We start from the raw sequence: 14,142 nt of genomic DNA on the forward strand, positions 1-14,142 counted from the left end.
TATCTGTAAAGAAATGGCAGCCTCACTATACAAAGGTTGATGAGGACTAAGCAGCTCCCTCTCACTGCCTCTAAGGCTTAGGAATAAGGTAGTATCAAACTTGGAAATGGGAATGGAAGGTATATGCCATGAGTGTGCTTCCACTTCTGATTTGGACCCATCTTTAACACTTAAGTGTTTTAATTTTGCCTTCCTTTGAAGCTTCAGGCCAACAAAGAGCACGGTTTGGGACTAGATGTAGCGCTGGTCTTATTTAATATAACAGTTCCTGTTACTTACCCACTTCCTCCCCTTGCATAGCACCCAAATCCTAATACGCATGGTTTTTCCAACATGGCAAAACTCCTGTGAATGGTAATTCAGAGGAAATAATTGATTTTTAATAACGCTTTCTTTTTTACATTTCCCTAAAACCCCCAGTTACAGGGCAATAGATGCCTCAGAACTATCTGTCTTGACCCTTAGATAACTCTGATCATTGTGACATCTGAGGACTGAATAGATTCTTAAGCAGTTACAGTAAAATTTCATAGAGACTCTTTACTTTTGCAGAACCGTACACTGGAAATCTCAGCAACTGAGTCAGAATCCAGCATCAGATAGTGACAAGTTCTCGTATAGTCAAATTATCTAGACTGATTAGTCTGGAAAATTCAAATATTAAGCTGAATGAATAATATACCTGCAAAAACAGAACTTTGACTTGTCTTAGCTTGTGTATTTCTAATTCTTTCTGACTTTATTTTTTGATCACCCTTATGAACTCATACATAAACTTTAGGCTTTCTGCATTACTCACCCACTCTTTGTCACATCAATGAGTCTTTGGAGTTGGCATTTGGAAAGTTTTATGACAGTGTTTCCAGATACCTAGTTTTTTACTCTTTCTTGCCACTAGATGGAAGAAGAAGGTTATCAAAATGATGCTTTACCAACCCAGCTATCTTCACCCTATTCCACTCCCCTATATTATTCCTAAAATAAGGAATCCCTCAAAAATTGTGGCTGTATAGAACTGATTTTGACTGCTATATTTCTAAGTTGTGTGATTGTATGTTATATCAACAGAAATACTAAATTACACCATATCATTATCTATTCACAGTTCTTATCTTTTTTATGTTCCCTAAAGTAGAAATGTTTTCGCTAATAATCATCAGACAAAATCACTGGAGGGTAAAACGAGTGAGGTAAGTGTAAGTTTGTAAGAGTTATAACTTACAAATGTTTGTGACATAAGAAACTGGTTTAAAGGATATCTTATTCTTCAAAAGTTTAATATGAACTTATGCACGCTTTCCAAAAAACCGATAATGCCTTAAGTACTTTTCATAGAATACCAGGGTTGGAAGGGACCTCAGGAGGTCATCTAATCCAACCCCCTGCTCAAAGCAGGGTCAATCCCCAATTTTTGCCCCAGATCCCAAATGGTCCCCTCAAGGATTGAACTTGCAACCCTGGGTTTAGCAGGCTACTGCTCAAACCACTGAGCTATTCCTCCCCCTGATGAATAGAGGTAGTTTTCCTAGGCTTTGCCTGCACTAGCACTTTTGTCAGCAAAACTTTTGCCGGACAGAAGTGTGCAAAAATATACCCAGACTGACATAAGTTTCACCGACGAAAGTGCTGGTGTAGACATAGCTACTGCTGCTCATTGCGGGTGGTTTAATTATGCCAGCAGGAGAGCTCTCTCCCACTGGCATAGAGCGGCTACACAGGAGACCTTCTAGTGGCATAGCTGCAGCGGTACAGCTGTGCCACTGTAAGGTCCACAGTGTAGACATAGCCTGAAAAGAAAACTCTGAAATTTTCTTTATGCCTTTTGCTGCTCCTTTGTGGTATAGAAACATGACCTTAATCAGATTTTTATCCAGTGGAATGGAAAATCAGGACTTAATATTTACAATGGAAAAAAACCAAGCAGCATAAAAAGTCTTCTGCAAATAATGAGCACATCTTTTGGCAACTTCAAAGAAGCAATAAAACGTAGAGCCTTTTATTATTTATTTTCCTCTGTTATTTAATACTTTTAGAAGTTCTACTTTGTGTCTCTGAAAGACACTTCACAGAATCTTACCCTTGGTGTATTTTCAGTTCCAGACAAGGTAAATGTTTCTGAAGTGTGTATGACACAATTTTCAATATGCTTTATGTACAAAAAATATTAATTTAATCTTCCTCATGTTAACTCTATTTCTAAAGTCTACCACACTTTCCTTAATTACAATATATTTGTAATAACACTATTGAAGCTTGATAATTGCACGGTATTTCTCCTTTCCTATTCAGTAAACAATGTTATTTTGCTGTGTACTCGAGAGATGCTTCATCAAAAGTACTGGAAGCTGCTTTACTCCCGATTTAACCCTTAATTATGTTGGTTAACGCTTACTACAGCCAGACCCTTTGTGTTCACTTGCTTGTATGCTGGCATCATGGCATCTTTAATAATATCATCAAGAGAATTCATGGTTCTAGAAACCCAGACTTGTACTAGTAAACTTCTGTGCATTCCATAACTTGTTTTTCTTCTGGTTAAAAGCTGCTGTAGTGAACAGGACAGTGATATATGAAGCTCCAAGAGGCAACATGTATGGTTGCGTTAGGCATGATCATTTCAAAATGATATATTCAGGATTTTTAGTAGCTATAGTAATACACGAACAGTACATTTGAGTATGTTGTGTATTCCACAACAGGCAAATTATTGTAAGGTATTTTAGGCTGAATATTCATAGGAATATATAATTTGCCCTTGTTGATCATATCATCACTCCATCTAGTTTAATATCCTGTCTCTAGAATTTCCCAAACCTGCTGGTTCACCTCACTAATTGTGCATGGAAGGATTTCTTCCTGATCCCTGCTTGCACTTTGACATGTTTCAGAGTAACAGCCGTGTTAGTCTGTATTCGCAAAAAGAAAAGGAGTACTTGTGGCACCTTAGAGACTAACCAATTTATTTAATAGCTGTCATAAAATTATTCTTTCTTTTAAATGTTAGCTACAGTATCCTGCAGCTGTGAATTCCGTAGGTTGACTATATGCTCTGCTAAGTAGTATTTTCTTGTTCTATAATATTTTATTATAGGCAGTTTAAGTAGTGACACCTAATGTTAAGGTTGCCAAATACTTTCAATTATTAGACCCTATTTTTAATTATTTATAACTTTCCCAAACTTTAATAGTTTGGGATGAAATATTTCATGTCAGATGTCTGCTTCCAAATGAATTTTTGAAAAAATTCAGTAAAAATATGTTTCTCAGAATAAAGTTAAGGACAAATGCATTGCTTTGCTCATATTAAAAATATTCTTGCAACTGTTTTGTTGAGAAACTATGGTGGTTCCATGCTTTGGAGCAGAGAATAAAGATTAGATAGGGGTCACATTGTTTTTAGGGCTGTGCTTTTTGCGTCTGAAAATTTCAGTTTGCACAAGATGAGTAGAGACTCTTTAGAGTTTGGCAAATGAATTCTATGAAGATTCCACTTGTACTGAGCTTTCTAGAGTCGGAGAACTGAGGCACAGAGAGAATGTCAGAAATGTCTACTAATATTGGATGCCCAATCTGAGATGCATATAACCTGATTTTTCAGAGAATTTAGCCTTTTCAATACTTTATTTCAGTGTTTCCCAAACTTGGGATGCTGCTTGTTCAGGGAAAGCCCCAGGCGGGCCGGGCCGGTTTCTTTACCTGCTGCGTCCGCAAGTTTGGCCGATCATGGCTCCCACTGGCCGTGGTTCACTGTGCCCAGCCAATAGGGGCTGCGGGTAGCGGCATGGGCTGAGGGATGTACTGGCCACATGGTAACCTGGCAACCAAGGGGTTAATGCAGGTACTGCTAGCCAGTGGTGACTGGCAACCTCACAGCAGCTGGGAAAATAAAAGAACTGGGAAGTAGAGGGGTGGAGTAGCTGCCAGGGGAGCAAGCAAGCAACCTGGAGAAGGAAACTTGTTCCAGTAAGGTGCTGAGAAGCTGTGCAGAGACAACACCCAGACAAGGGATGACTGGATTTCCGGGCTGGAAAAGCCTATAGAAACAATGTGAGGTAGGAAGGAGTTCAGGGCACAGCAGGAGGAGTTGCTGAGGCCTGATTCTGTGGTTTTAGGGTTCTGAGCTGGAACCCAGTGGAGTGGGCAGGTCTGGGTTCTCTGAGAGACTAGAGAATGGAAAGAATTTCCATACCCTTGAGCACTCAGATCAGCTGACCATGCCAAGTATAAGGGGAAAACCTACATATCTCAGTGGGACTGAGGCTAACAACCTCCATGGCCCAGAATGGGGCTACCACAGAGCCGCAGGCAAGAGGAGCTGACTGACTGCCATGCCAAATCAAGTGACCACTGGTGCAATGCTCTTTCTGGCCAAAGGGGGTGCTGTTGGATTGGCACATCAGCTCACACAGCCAAATGATAGTACTCCAAAAGAGAGATAATTGTTCAACCTAGCATCATCATATCTAATCATCATCTTTTTTCCCCCTTAAAGGATCCCATACATTCAGAATCCATCAAAATAAATGGTAACTTTATACTGCTTTTGCTAATAAGACATTAAGGCACAGTCCCCAATACCACAGGATGGTACCCAGCATTTACTCATTTTACATTTTCTCTTTTTCCTCTTCTGTAATCTTCTGTAGTTGGAATACAAGATTACAAATACCTGGGACAGCACAGAGGTGATGCATGAGCCGGTGATCATCAGATTTGAGGCAGGTGACCAAGGATTAATAATGAAAGTGAATTCCCTATTCTTTGATGACCCTTCTGCCCCATCTGGTGAGCCAGGAAAGCCTTTTGATGGACTCTGGGATTATGAAGGTGAGAAATATAAATATATACACACATGCGCGGTTATGGAGATTAGATTTCAGAATGTGGAAAAACACTAACACCTATGTAGTAATATCTTCTTGTGACTGTAAACAGCCTGAAATAGCTCTGAGAGAATTTCTCCCATTAACTCAAAGTAGTGTTGACTCTAATGGTAATTTAAATGTCAACATTCTTATTAGCTCACCGGTGATCAAATCATGCAAGAAAGGAGAGGGATGATTAAATGTTGCTGATTTTCATAATATTATGTGTCTTATTTTGTTGTCTCAAGTGAACAAAGTTTACCTTGAGTGGCGCTTGAAGAGTATTTATACCTTCCTACTCCTCCCCCACTCCCAGGATTTGACCCCCTCACAAGTACAATTTTCAAAGAAATATATTGTGTGACTTTAGACCTCTGGAAGCTTGTTCCATAGTTGGATCTGTTCAGCTGAGAATGCTTTTTCTCCAGCTTTCATTTATTTTGTCTTGGGCTTTGTGATCTGCATTATCCTAGAAGATCACAGTTGTCATGGTGGTTCATAAATGGAAATTTGGTCTTTAAGGAATCTGGGACTTGGTGCATTAATTGCTTTGAAGATTAGGACTAAAGCTTTAAACTAGCAATTGAAGCTGACTGGGATACAGTAGAGGGATTTGAGAACAGGCCTGGTGAGCTTATGGTGGACTGTATTCTGGAGACGCAGCCAGCTGTATTTTGTACCAGCTGAAGCCTGTACATGGTCTTCAAGTTTGGCTTCATACACAGTGAATTTCAGAAATCCATCTACCAGGTGATGAATGTATGGATCACTTTGGCCAGGTGTTATGTGTGGGGAAAGAATGAAGCTGGAGGTTTAAAAAAAAAGGCATTTTTAAATACTGAAGCTGCCTGGTCATCCACACTTCATGAAAAGACAGGGAGCCTATGCACCACTTTGATGAATGGGGACTTTATCTTTCAATGGAAGACTGGGAAAGTGTGTATGATCATTCTATATAGCAGCGTTTCTCAAACTGGTGTCTGTGAGGATACTCCAGGGGGTCCCTGGGCCCCGCTGATCAACTCCTCCCCCTCCCTCCCAGTGCTTCCTGCACGCTGGGGAACAGCTGTTCAGTGGCTTCAGGTATGAAGGAGGCGCTGGGATGGACGGGGGGTGGGGGGGGAGCAGGGATGGGGCATGCTTGGGGGAGAGGGGAGGAATCATGTCCGGGGCCACTGGCCCTGCTGATCAACTCCTCCCCCTCCCTCCCAGTGCTTCTGCACACCAGGGAATAGCTGTTCAACGGCATACAGGAAGCACTGGGAGGGAGGGGGAGGAGTGGGGACAGGGTGCTCAGGGGAGGGGGTGGAAAGAGGTGGGGAAGAGGAGGGGCAGGGGTGGGGAGGGAAGAGGGTGGGGTGGGGGCAGGGCCTGGGGCTGAGCTGGGGGGTTTGTGGATCCCCAAAAAAATTTCAATCAAAATGGGAGTCTTCTAGGTTGCTAAAGTTTGAAAACCACTGCTATATAGCATTTTGCCTTTCCATTGAGCACCACTTTGGTCTTGCGTGGGTTCAGCTTGCACAGCTGCTCTTATTCCAAGAGCTGATTTCTTGTAGGTGTTCTACATTTGAGTAGTGGTGGTGGCTGCATTACTTGAGGATGAGGTATATTATTGAGTTTCATCAGCATACTGTTGGCAGCTGAACCCATGGCCTCTCACTATCTCTCAGGTAGGTATTAAAAAGAAGCAGGGATAGCATGGATCCCTGTAGGACCTCACAGGTGAGGGCCTTCAGAGTGGGGGAACCATCACCACACTCTGGGCTCTTCTGGAGAGGTACAATTGGAACCACTGTAGTGCTGGTCTGCCTACTCCTGCTGTTGCATGTAGGAGCATTAGCAGTACCTTGTGGTCCAGTTTGTCAAAAGCTATAGAGAGGTACAGCAATACTAGCCTAGAAATCTTGGCCATAAGAATGCCATCTCTTAGTATCGCCACAGCTGTCTATGTTCTGTGCCGTTGTCTGAAACTTGCTTGTGAGTCTTCCAAGGTGTTGGTTTATGTAGCATTGTTGGAGCTTGATTACTACTTTCTCAGTTATTTTGTCTAGGAATGGGAGGTTGAAAATGGGATGTTAGCTGTGAGGTTTTCAGGGTCAAGTGATGGCTTAAGTATCAAATGAACTATTGTTGCGGTTCAATGACAAGACAGCACAGAGCTTTAAGCAAGCAAGCAAGCTGGTCTGCTAATGGGCTTCTGCCTGTCAGCTTTCCACCTTCCCCTTTATTCTTTCTCTCCCCCCGCATTACATTCTCCAACAGATAAAAGGAATACACTGGCTTTGTTCAACATTCTTATTTACCAGTTTCTATCTACCGCATTCCTTGCTCTCGGGCCTTGAGCCCAGTCCTGGGAGGCTTCCCACGGTTCATGTCATCTGGGCGAGATTCCAAGGTTGATGTCCTTGAAAGGAGCTGTGTGTGCACAGGTCCAGCACAACACTCCGGGTGTGCCCTGAATGTTGCCAAGCGCATAAACCTTGTATGAATCCTACATCCCCTCCTTTTTTGTTTATTTGTGCTCGGCCATCTCATGGTAGCCATCAATTTGCTTTTGCAAGCCAATTAACTCCCGGACAGACGAGGTCATAACTCGTGGCGCCTGCCAGGGCGGTTCTCGACAAAGCCTTAACAAAAAGGAAATACATTGCACACAGCAACAGCAAAAAATGAGCTTAAGAAGGTAAAGTGTAATTGGCCAGGCCCCAATTAGCCATGCTAGAGTACCGGGAAGAGAGGTTCGCGTAAGCAGCAAGCATCATCTCATTTCCAATTTCCTCAGGGTGATGACATACTGGAATAAGGCATGTACCTAACAATTCTTCAGCTGCTCAAAATCAGATAAACAAAAGTGGGTAACATTTGCTATTGAAGCCAATCTTTCCCATAGGTTATATGTCATTCGGGCTCTTAACGGAGAAAGCGCTCCCGAGCCAACCCCTACAGGAAATAGCAGGCACAAAAGGCATACAATCAATACAGAATTAGCAGTAATTTGGGCAAGAATTGCCACAAACAGAGTCTCAGGCTGTTGATCTGCTGCCAGTCTTCGTTGAGCTGCGGCGACCAATGCTTTTACTGCTCCCCATGTCACGGGCTGGCTTGGGACGCTACGCCTCCTCCGTTTCCGTCCCGTCGTTGTCGACCCGGGAGGCACCGCGCACTGCGTTCTCCTCCAAGGTCAGCTGAAACTCCGGTATGGGGTTCGATAGCCCCTGGTGCCACGCCATGCTGTTTCAGTGACGGTCGCACACACCGGGCCGGAACCCACAACAGTCCTGCAGGGAGAGACACAGCAGCATATCCCCGATCCCAAGTGATTAGAGGTACTGGGCCCAGCCATTGCGGATCGGGCAGCTGACGGTAATAGACACGCGGTCTTTCCAGTACCTCGGATTTATGAAAATGCCGATCTGCGGGGGTCTGCTGATCTGTGTTCAGCATTAAATTATTTAAAATAAACAAAAGGATATGCAATTGTTGCTGAATGTCTCCTAAGGTTCAGAGACGCAGCTCCCCTTGTTTTAATTATTTGTCGAGCAAGGTTTTTAGCGTGCAATTTGCACGTTCAACAATAGCTTGGCCTGTGGAATTATAAGGGATCCCGTGTTTGAGACAGACGTCCCATTGGGCACAAAAGATGGAGAGGGCTGTGGAGCAATAGGCTGGGGCATTATCTATTTTTATCTGGCTCGGGCGACCCATAACAGCAAAACAGGCTAGCAAATGGTGAATAACTTTGGGAGTGGCTTCCCCACACTGTGGGATCGCCCAGAGGAATCCTGAATAGGTATCAATGGAAACATGTAAAAACGAATAGGGGCAGAATTGTGGCACGTGAGTGACATCCAGTTGCCACAGCTGATTCGCTGCGGTACCTCTGGGGTTAACGGCATAAAAAAAGGTAGGGGCAGCAGCGGCACAGTGGGGGCAGGAACGAACAATAGAATGTGCATGATCAGCAGGAATGTGAAACTGTCGGGCCAAAACAGAGGCAGACTGATAAAAAAAGGAATGGCTTTCAATGGGGTCAGAAAAAAGGGAATTTACCTGACCACATAACGCGCGATCAGCACGCGCATTGCCTTCAGTAAGTAGCCCAGGCAGAGGGGTATAACTGCGAATATGAGCAACAAAATAAGGAAAATTACGAGTGGTGATGAGATACTGTAAGGACAAAAACAGGCGAAGAAGGTCCGCATCGACCTGAGGGGTAATAAGGGCAAGGGGTAAATGATCAATTACCTGATAAACATAATGCGTGTCCACGATCAAATTAAAGGAACAATCAGCAAAAAATTGAAAGGCCAAAATAACAGCAGCTAGTTCCAAGGACTAGTAAAGCTCTCCAAGCGCTGTGCATGCAAATATTGTTATACAAGTGAATGAAGCGCTTTCAGCTTTTCTAGGGGGAGGGGCCACTGGTCAATCCATACGGGCTCTAAGGATTGCCATACCAATGGTAATGCGGATGGCAAGGTGGGTGAGGGAGGATTTTGGGCCATTATATATTAATATCGAGGGTGGTGTCCAGCTTTACAAGTAAGTCACGGCCCCAAATGTTGAGGTGGACAGGGAGTACAAAAGGGCGGATTGTAGCAAGGGCACGGCCTCCTGGTTTAGAGACCGTGACCCAAGACAAACTTTGGCGCCCGGGTTTGCTATCCCCGATCCCCCACAACTCTTTAGAAGGAACTGTTGGACAACCGACCGGCCACTCCGGATCACGAATCACCGTAACGTCAGCTCCAGTGTCCACCAGCCCTGTAAAAGGAACATTATTTAAGAGAAGTGTTAACTGAGGTTTTGAGGGGGCGGACCGACATTGTTAGAGCAACAAGTGGAGAGGACGTGTTGTGAGACGGCAACTGAGACAGCGTCGATCCAAAGCCGTTCCCGCCCCGGGCTCGATCCTCTGCGGCTGGCACCTGATAGGGGACTAAAATCAATTGTGCAATTGACCGTCCACGCGGGAGCGACTGTGGAAGATGGGTCCATACCTGAACCTTAATAACGCCGGTGTAATCGGCGTCAATGACCCCTGGGATGACAAAAAAAACCCTGTTTCCCAGCGTGTGAGCGAGGGAGAACCAGACCCACAAATCCGGCAGGGAGAGGTCCCATCACCTGGGTAGGTATGGCGCAAACCTCCCCTGGCAACTGAAAGTCAGCATCTTCCTGCATAATCAAATCAAGCTCTGCACTTCTGGCAGTCGCCGCCTTCATGGAGTCTGTGGGTTTTGAAGCAGAGGAACAGTTGTCTGAGTGGGAAACACCCCCGTTTGTCCCTGGGTTCGGGGGGAACCCGTCGTGCGGTTTCCCAACCTGCTACGACACTGATTAGCCCAGTGATAGCCCTTCCGACATTTAGGGCACTTCTTTGAGGGGCAGGCGGACACTGTCGATGAGCGGCACTCCTGCTGAAAGTGACCCTCCTTACCACAGCGGTAACAACGCTTCCCCTCCTTCCCGCTTTTCCGCAGGGCGGCAGCCAGAACTCCAGCTTTATGTGCTTGTGTGCCGATGTTTTGGCACGCCTGCAGCATGTCCGACAGCTCTAGAATTCCAGAGGCTTGTGCAGCCTGGAGAGCACGGCGGCAATCCTCGTTCGCATTTTCAACCGCCATTTTTAACAGGATCTCCTGAGCTGCCGCAGGGTTATCCACCTGTCGGAGGATAGCCTCCTGCAATCTGTTGGTAAAATCCATAAAGGACTCTGATGCACCCTGACGGATACTGGCAAAGCTTTTGGTAGGCTTGCCTGAATCCGGGACCTTCCGGAAAGCATGCTGGGCGCAGGTGGAAATAATGGGGAAGACAGCCTGAGGGAGTTGAGACTGCATCTGAACAGTAGCAAACTGGCCCTCCCCTGCCAAATGCTCATAAATGATACCTTGCTCTCTATATACCTGGGCTTGGCGTTCCGCCATCTGCTGATACTCACTAAGTCAAATAACATACTGACTGGGCATCAGCATCATGCGCAACAGCGCCTTCCAATCTTCAGGGATCAGGGTGTACCCAGTACCTAGCCCTTCAATGAGACCACTTACATACGTGCTAGTGAGGCCGAACTCGCGAATCGCTTTCTTTACGTCTCTGATCACCGAGTAAGGCAAACTGACCCAGTTTGCAACCTGGTTGCCCTGGCCATCATCCTGCCAGATCACCGGACAAACTAAGACCAGATCAGCCAGCTCCTCTGCTATAATATCTGAGCAAGTCTTCGCTGCGTGAACCATTCGTTGCACCAGCGAAAGCCCCTGAGCAGATGTGGACGACCCCCCGGGGGGCCCTGGAGCATGGGGCCCCACCAGGGGATGGCGATCACACACCGGCTCCGGTGGGGAAGGCCAGGGAGGCGGTGGTAATAGAGGCACTGGGGGCGAAGCAGGGGGAGGGATGGTTGCAGGAGCGGACGGGGGTGGCGGGGTCGGCAGCCCCTCTGTTGGCGCGGGAGAGAGTCTTTCCAAGGCAACACGCTGTGTCGCATCGCCAGGAGGGGGGATGGCTGCAGGAGCGGACGGGAGTGGCGAGAGCACCAGCCCCGCGAGGGAGGGCCTGTCCGAGGCGACACGCTGTATCGCGTTGCGGCAGAGGTGCCAGGCATGTAGAGCCTGCACGGGCGCCCGAGGCTCCTTGTGCAATGTCTGGCCCAACCGCTCCCAGTCCGCTAGCTTAAGGGTTCCAGCTTCAGGGTACCACGGGCATTGGGCACTCACCTCCTGTAGCAGGAGAGTGAGTTCTCGAGTGGGGCAGTCGTGCTGAGCCTTACGCAGCAAATACTGTAGCTCATTGCGGTGTTGCACTTGCAAAGCAGAGAGGGAGCTTCCCATACTTACCACAATGAAAAATACTCACCGGGATCCATGAAGCGGATGAGTGACGCGTCTGAAACCCTTGCCGGGCGAGGTGAGTGCTGAGGGCCCCATGTTTGGGCACCAGTTGTTGCGGTTCAATGACAAGACAGCACAGAGCTTTAAGCAAGCAAGCAAGCTGGTCTGCTAACGGGCTTCTGCCTGTCAGCTTTCCACCTTCCCCTTTATTCTTTCTCTCCCCCCGCGCATTACATTCTCCAACAGATAAAAGGAATACACTGGCTTTGTTTAACATTCTTATTTACCAGTTTCTATCTACCGCATTCCTTGCTCTCGGGCCTTGAGCCCAGTCCTGGGAGGCTTCCCACGGTTCATGTCATCTGGGCGAGATTCCAAGGTTGATGCCCTTGAAAGGAGCTGTGTGTGCACAGGTCCAGCACAACACTCCGGGTGTGCCCTGAATGTTGCCAAGCGCATAAACCTTGTATGAATCCTACAAACTATTAAATTTTTTCAAGAAGCTTGATAGGTATATGTCTCTGAAGGAGGCAATGACTATTTCCATTAGTAGTGGGCATCAGTCTGTTGCATTGATTGCATTGATTACACGGGGTAGAAGGCTTATTTTGCCTCCTTATTGCTGTGGTGTAGTCCTGTAAGAGTTGTTTGTGCTGCTGGTGGGTGGATTCAAAGTGTCTTTTTGTACCATGGGCATTCTAACTTTCTGCCTATGCACGACTTCTATAGTGGTTAATCTGTGAATCAAGGTGATCTTCTTGATCAAATTGGGTGAACGGGTGTGTCATATAGATTTCCTTTTGTTTAATGGCTGGTAAAATAGCTGTGCTGAACGGAATGTATATTCCATTCAGCACAGCTATTTTACCAGCCACTAAACAAAAGGAAATCTAACGCATTTCTAGCTAGATTACTTACTAACTTAACAGAAGTTCTGAGGATATCTGAAGAGCATTCCTGATCTGTTTCCGGCAAAAGCATCGCACACACAGACAGACCCTTTGTTCCCCCCCATCTCCAGCTTTGAAAGTATCTTGTCTCCTCATTGGTCATTTTGGTCAGGTGCCAGCGAGGTTATCTTAGCTTCTTAACCCTTTACAGGTGAAAGGGTTTTGCCTCTGGCCAGGAGGGATTTTATAGTTCTGTATACAGAAAGGTGGTTACCCTTCCCTTTATATTTATGACAGAGTGGCTTGAGACAAAGGCATCAGTGGTAATGAACATCAAATGATGGTTCTGTTGTACTAACTCATCAGCGCCTTGTCCTCCTGTGCTGAGTTGCAAACCTAGAGAATTCAGGAATCTTCAGGGGTGGATCAGCATTTGGATGCTCACTGTCATTGTGGGAAGGAAGGAAGGCAATGATCTTGTCTGGACGAGGTTATGATCGTATGGAAAGTGGTATGTTGTTGTTGTCTACAATATACACTCCTAGGCTGAAGATAGGATCCAACATATGTCCATTTGCATGTCTGGATCTAGAGCAGGGGTGGGCAAATTTTTTGTCCCGAGGGCCCCATCGGGGTTGCGAAACGGTATGGAGAGCCAGGTAGGGAAGGCTGTGCCTCCGCAAACAGCCTGGCCCCTGCCCCCTCCCACTTCCCGACCCCTGACTACCCCCCTCAGAACTCCCAACCCTCCCTGCTCCCTGTCTCCTGACCCCCCCCCCCCCGCAAACATCCACCCCATCCAACTATCTCCTGACTGCCCCCTGGGACCTCCTGCCCCTTACTCAACCCCCCATTCTCCCCGCCCCCTTACCATGCCACTCAGAGCAGCAGGACAGGCTTATTGGAAAGCATGGAAGGTGGGCAGGTATGAGCCATGCTGCCCGCATGGTGGCATAGTTGCGGAGAAGGGGAAACAGTGGGGGAGGGGCTGGGGACTAGCTTCCCCGGCCAGGAGCTCAGGGGCTGGGCAGGATGGTCCTGTGGCCTGGATGTGGCCCGCGGGCCGTAGTTTGCCCACCTCTGATCTAGAGTCTGCCTGGGAGAATCCCATGGTTTCCATGTAGACCATGAGATCAAGTACTACTGTATCATGTTCATTGTCTATATGGAGGTTGAGGTCACTGGGGACAAGGAATCTGAGGGATTCCAATACCATGCTGGACGGTAGCTCTAGAAGTTCCTCCAGGAAGTTGACAGGCTTTCCATCTGGAGGTCTGTAAATCACTAGGAGCTCTAGTTTTCTATTGTCTTTGCCTCACAGATCATTGGGATGCACTCAAATGTTTTTGTTTGGTAGGTGTAATGTCTTCTGCAGCTGAGGTTGGAAGGGAACAGAACTATCTCAATGACTCCTCCTCCTTTTTCTGGTGCATTGTAGGGTGTCCCTCAAAATGATCAGTTGTGTCAAGATATGAAAAATATTTAGTTTGTTAACAAATTAAGAGTCTCTGAGTTAAAAATTATGCTCTGTATGTACGAGAAGAATTGCTA

The 14,142-nt window shown here is 46.4% G+C and overlaps 1 protein-coding gene across 2 annotated transcripts in view; it reads left to right on the forward strand.

Annotated features, from left to right (window-relative positions):
- The window catches only part of LOC311519653 (UPF0462 protein C4orf33), a 63,876-nt gene that overhangs the window by 34,521 nt on the left and 15,213 nt on the right, over nt 1–14,142 (forward strand). The window contains exons 1-2 of one of the 2 annotated variants that reach the window (XM_084626369.1): nt 1,178–1,190; nt 4,647–4,827. In XM_084626369.1, coding sequence (XP_084482495.1) covers nt 4,689–4,827 — 139 coding nt within the window. In that variant the 5' untranslated portion in view covers nt 1,178–1,190; nt 4,647–4,688. Of the gene's footprint in view, nt 1,191–4,495; nt 4,527–4,646; nt 4,828–14,142 lie in introns of those variants that run through there. The other variant, XM_084626368.1, reaches the window with a different exon arrangement.

This window comes from Lepidochelys olivacea (assembly GCF_965140295.1).
Source record: "Lepidochelys olivacea isolate rLepOli2 genome assembly, chromosome: 4".
In the NCBI taxonomy this organism is placed as follows: domain Eukaryota; kingdom Metazoa; phylum Chordata; order Testudines; family Cheloniidae; genus Lepidochelys; species Lepidochelys olivacea.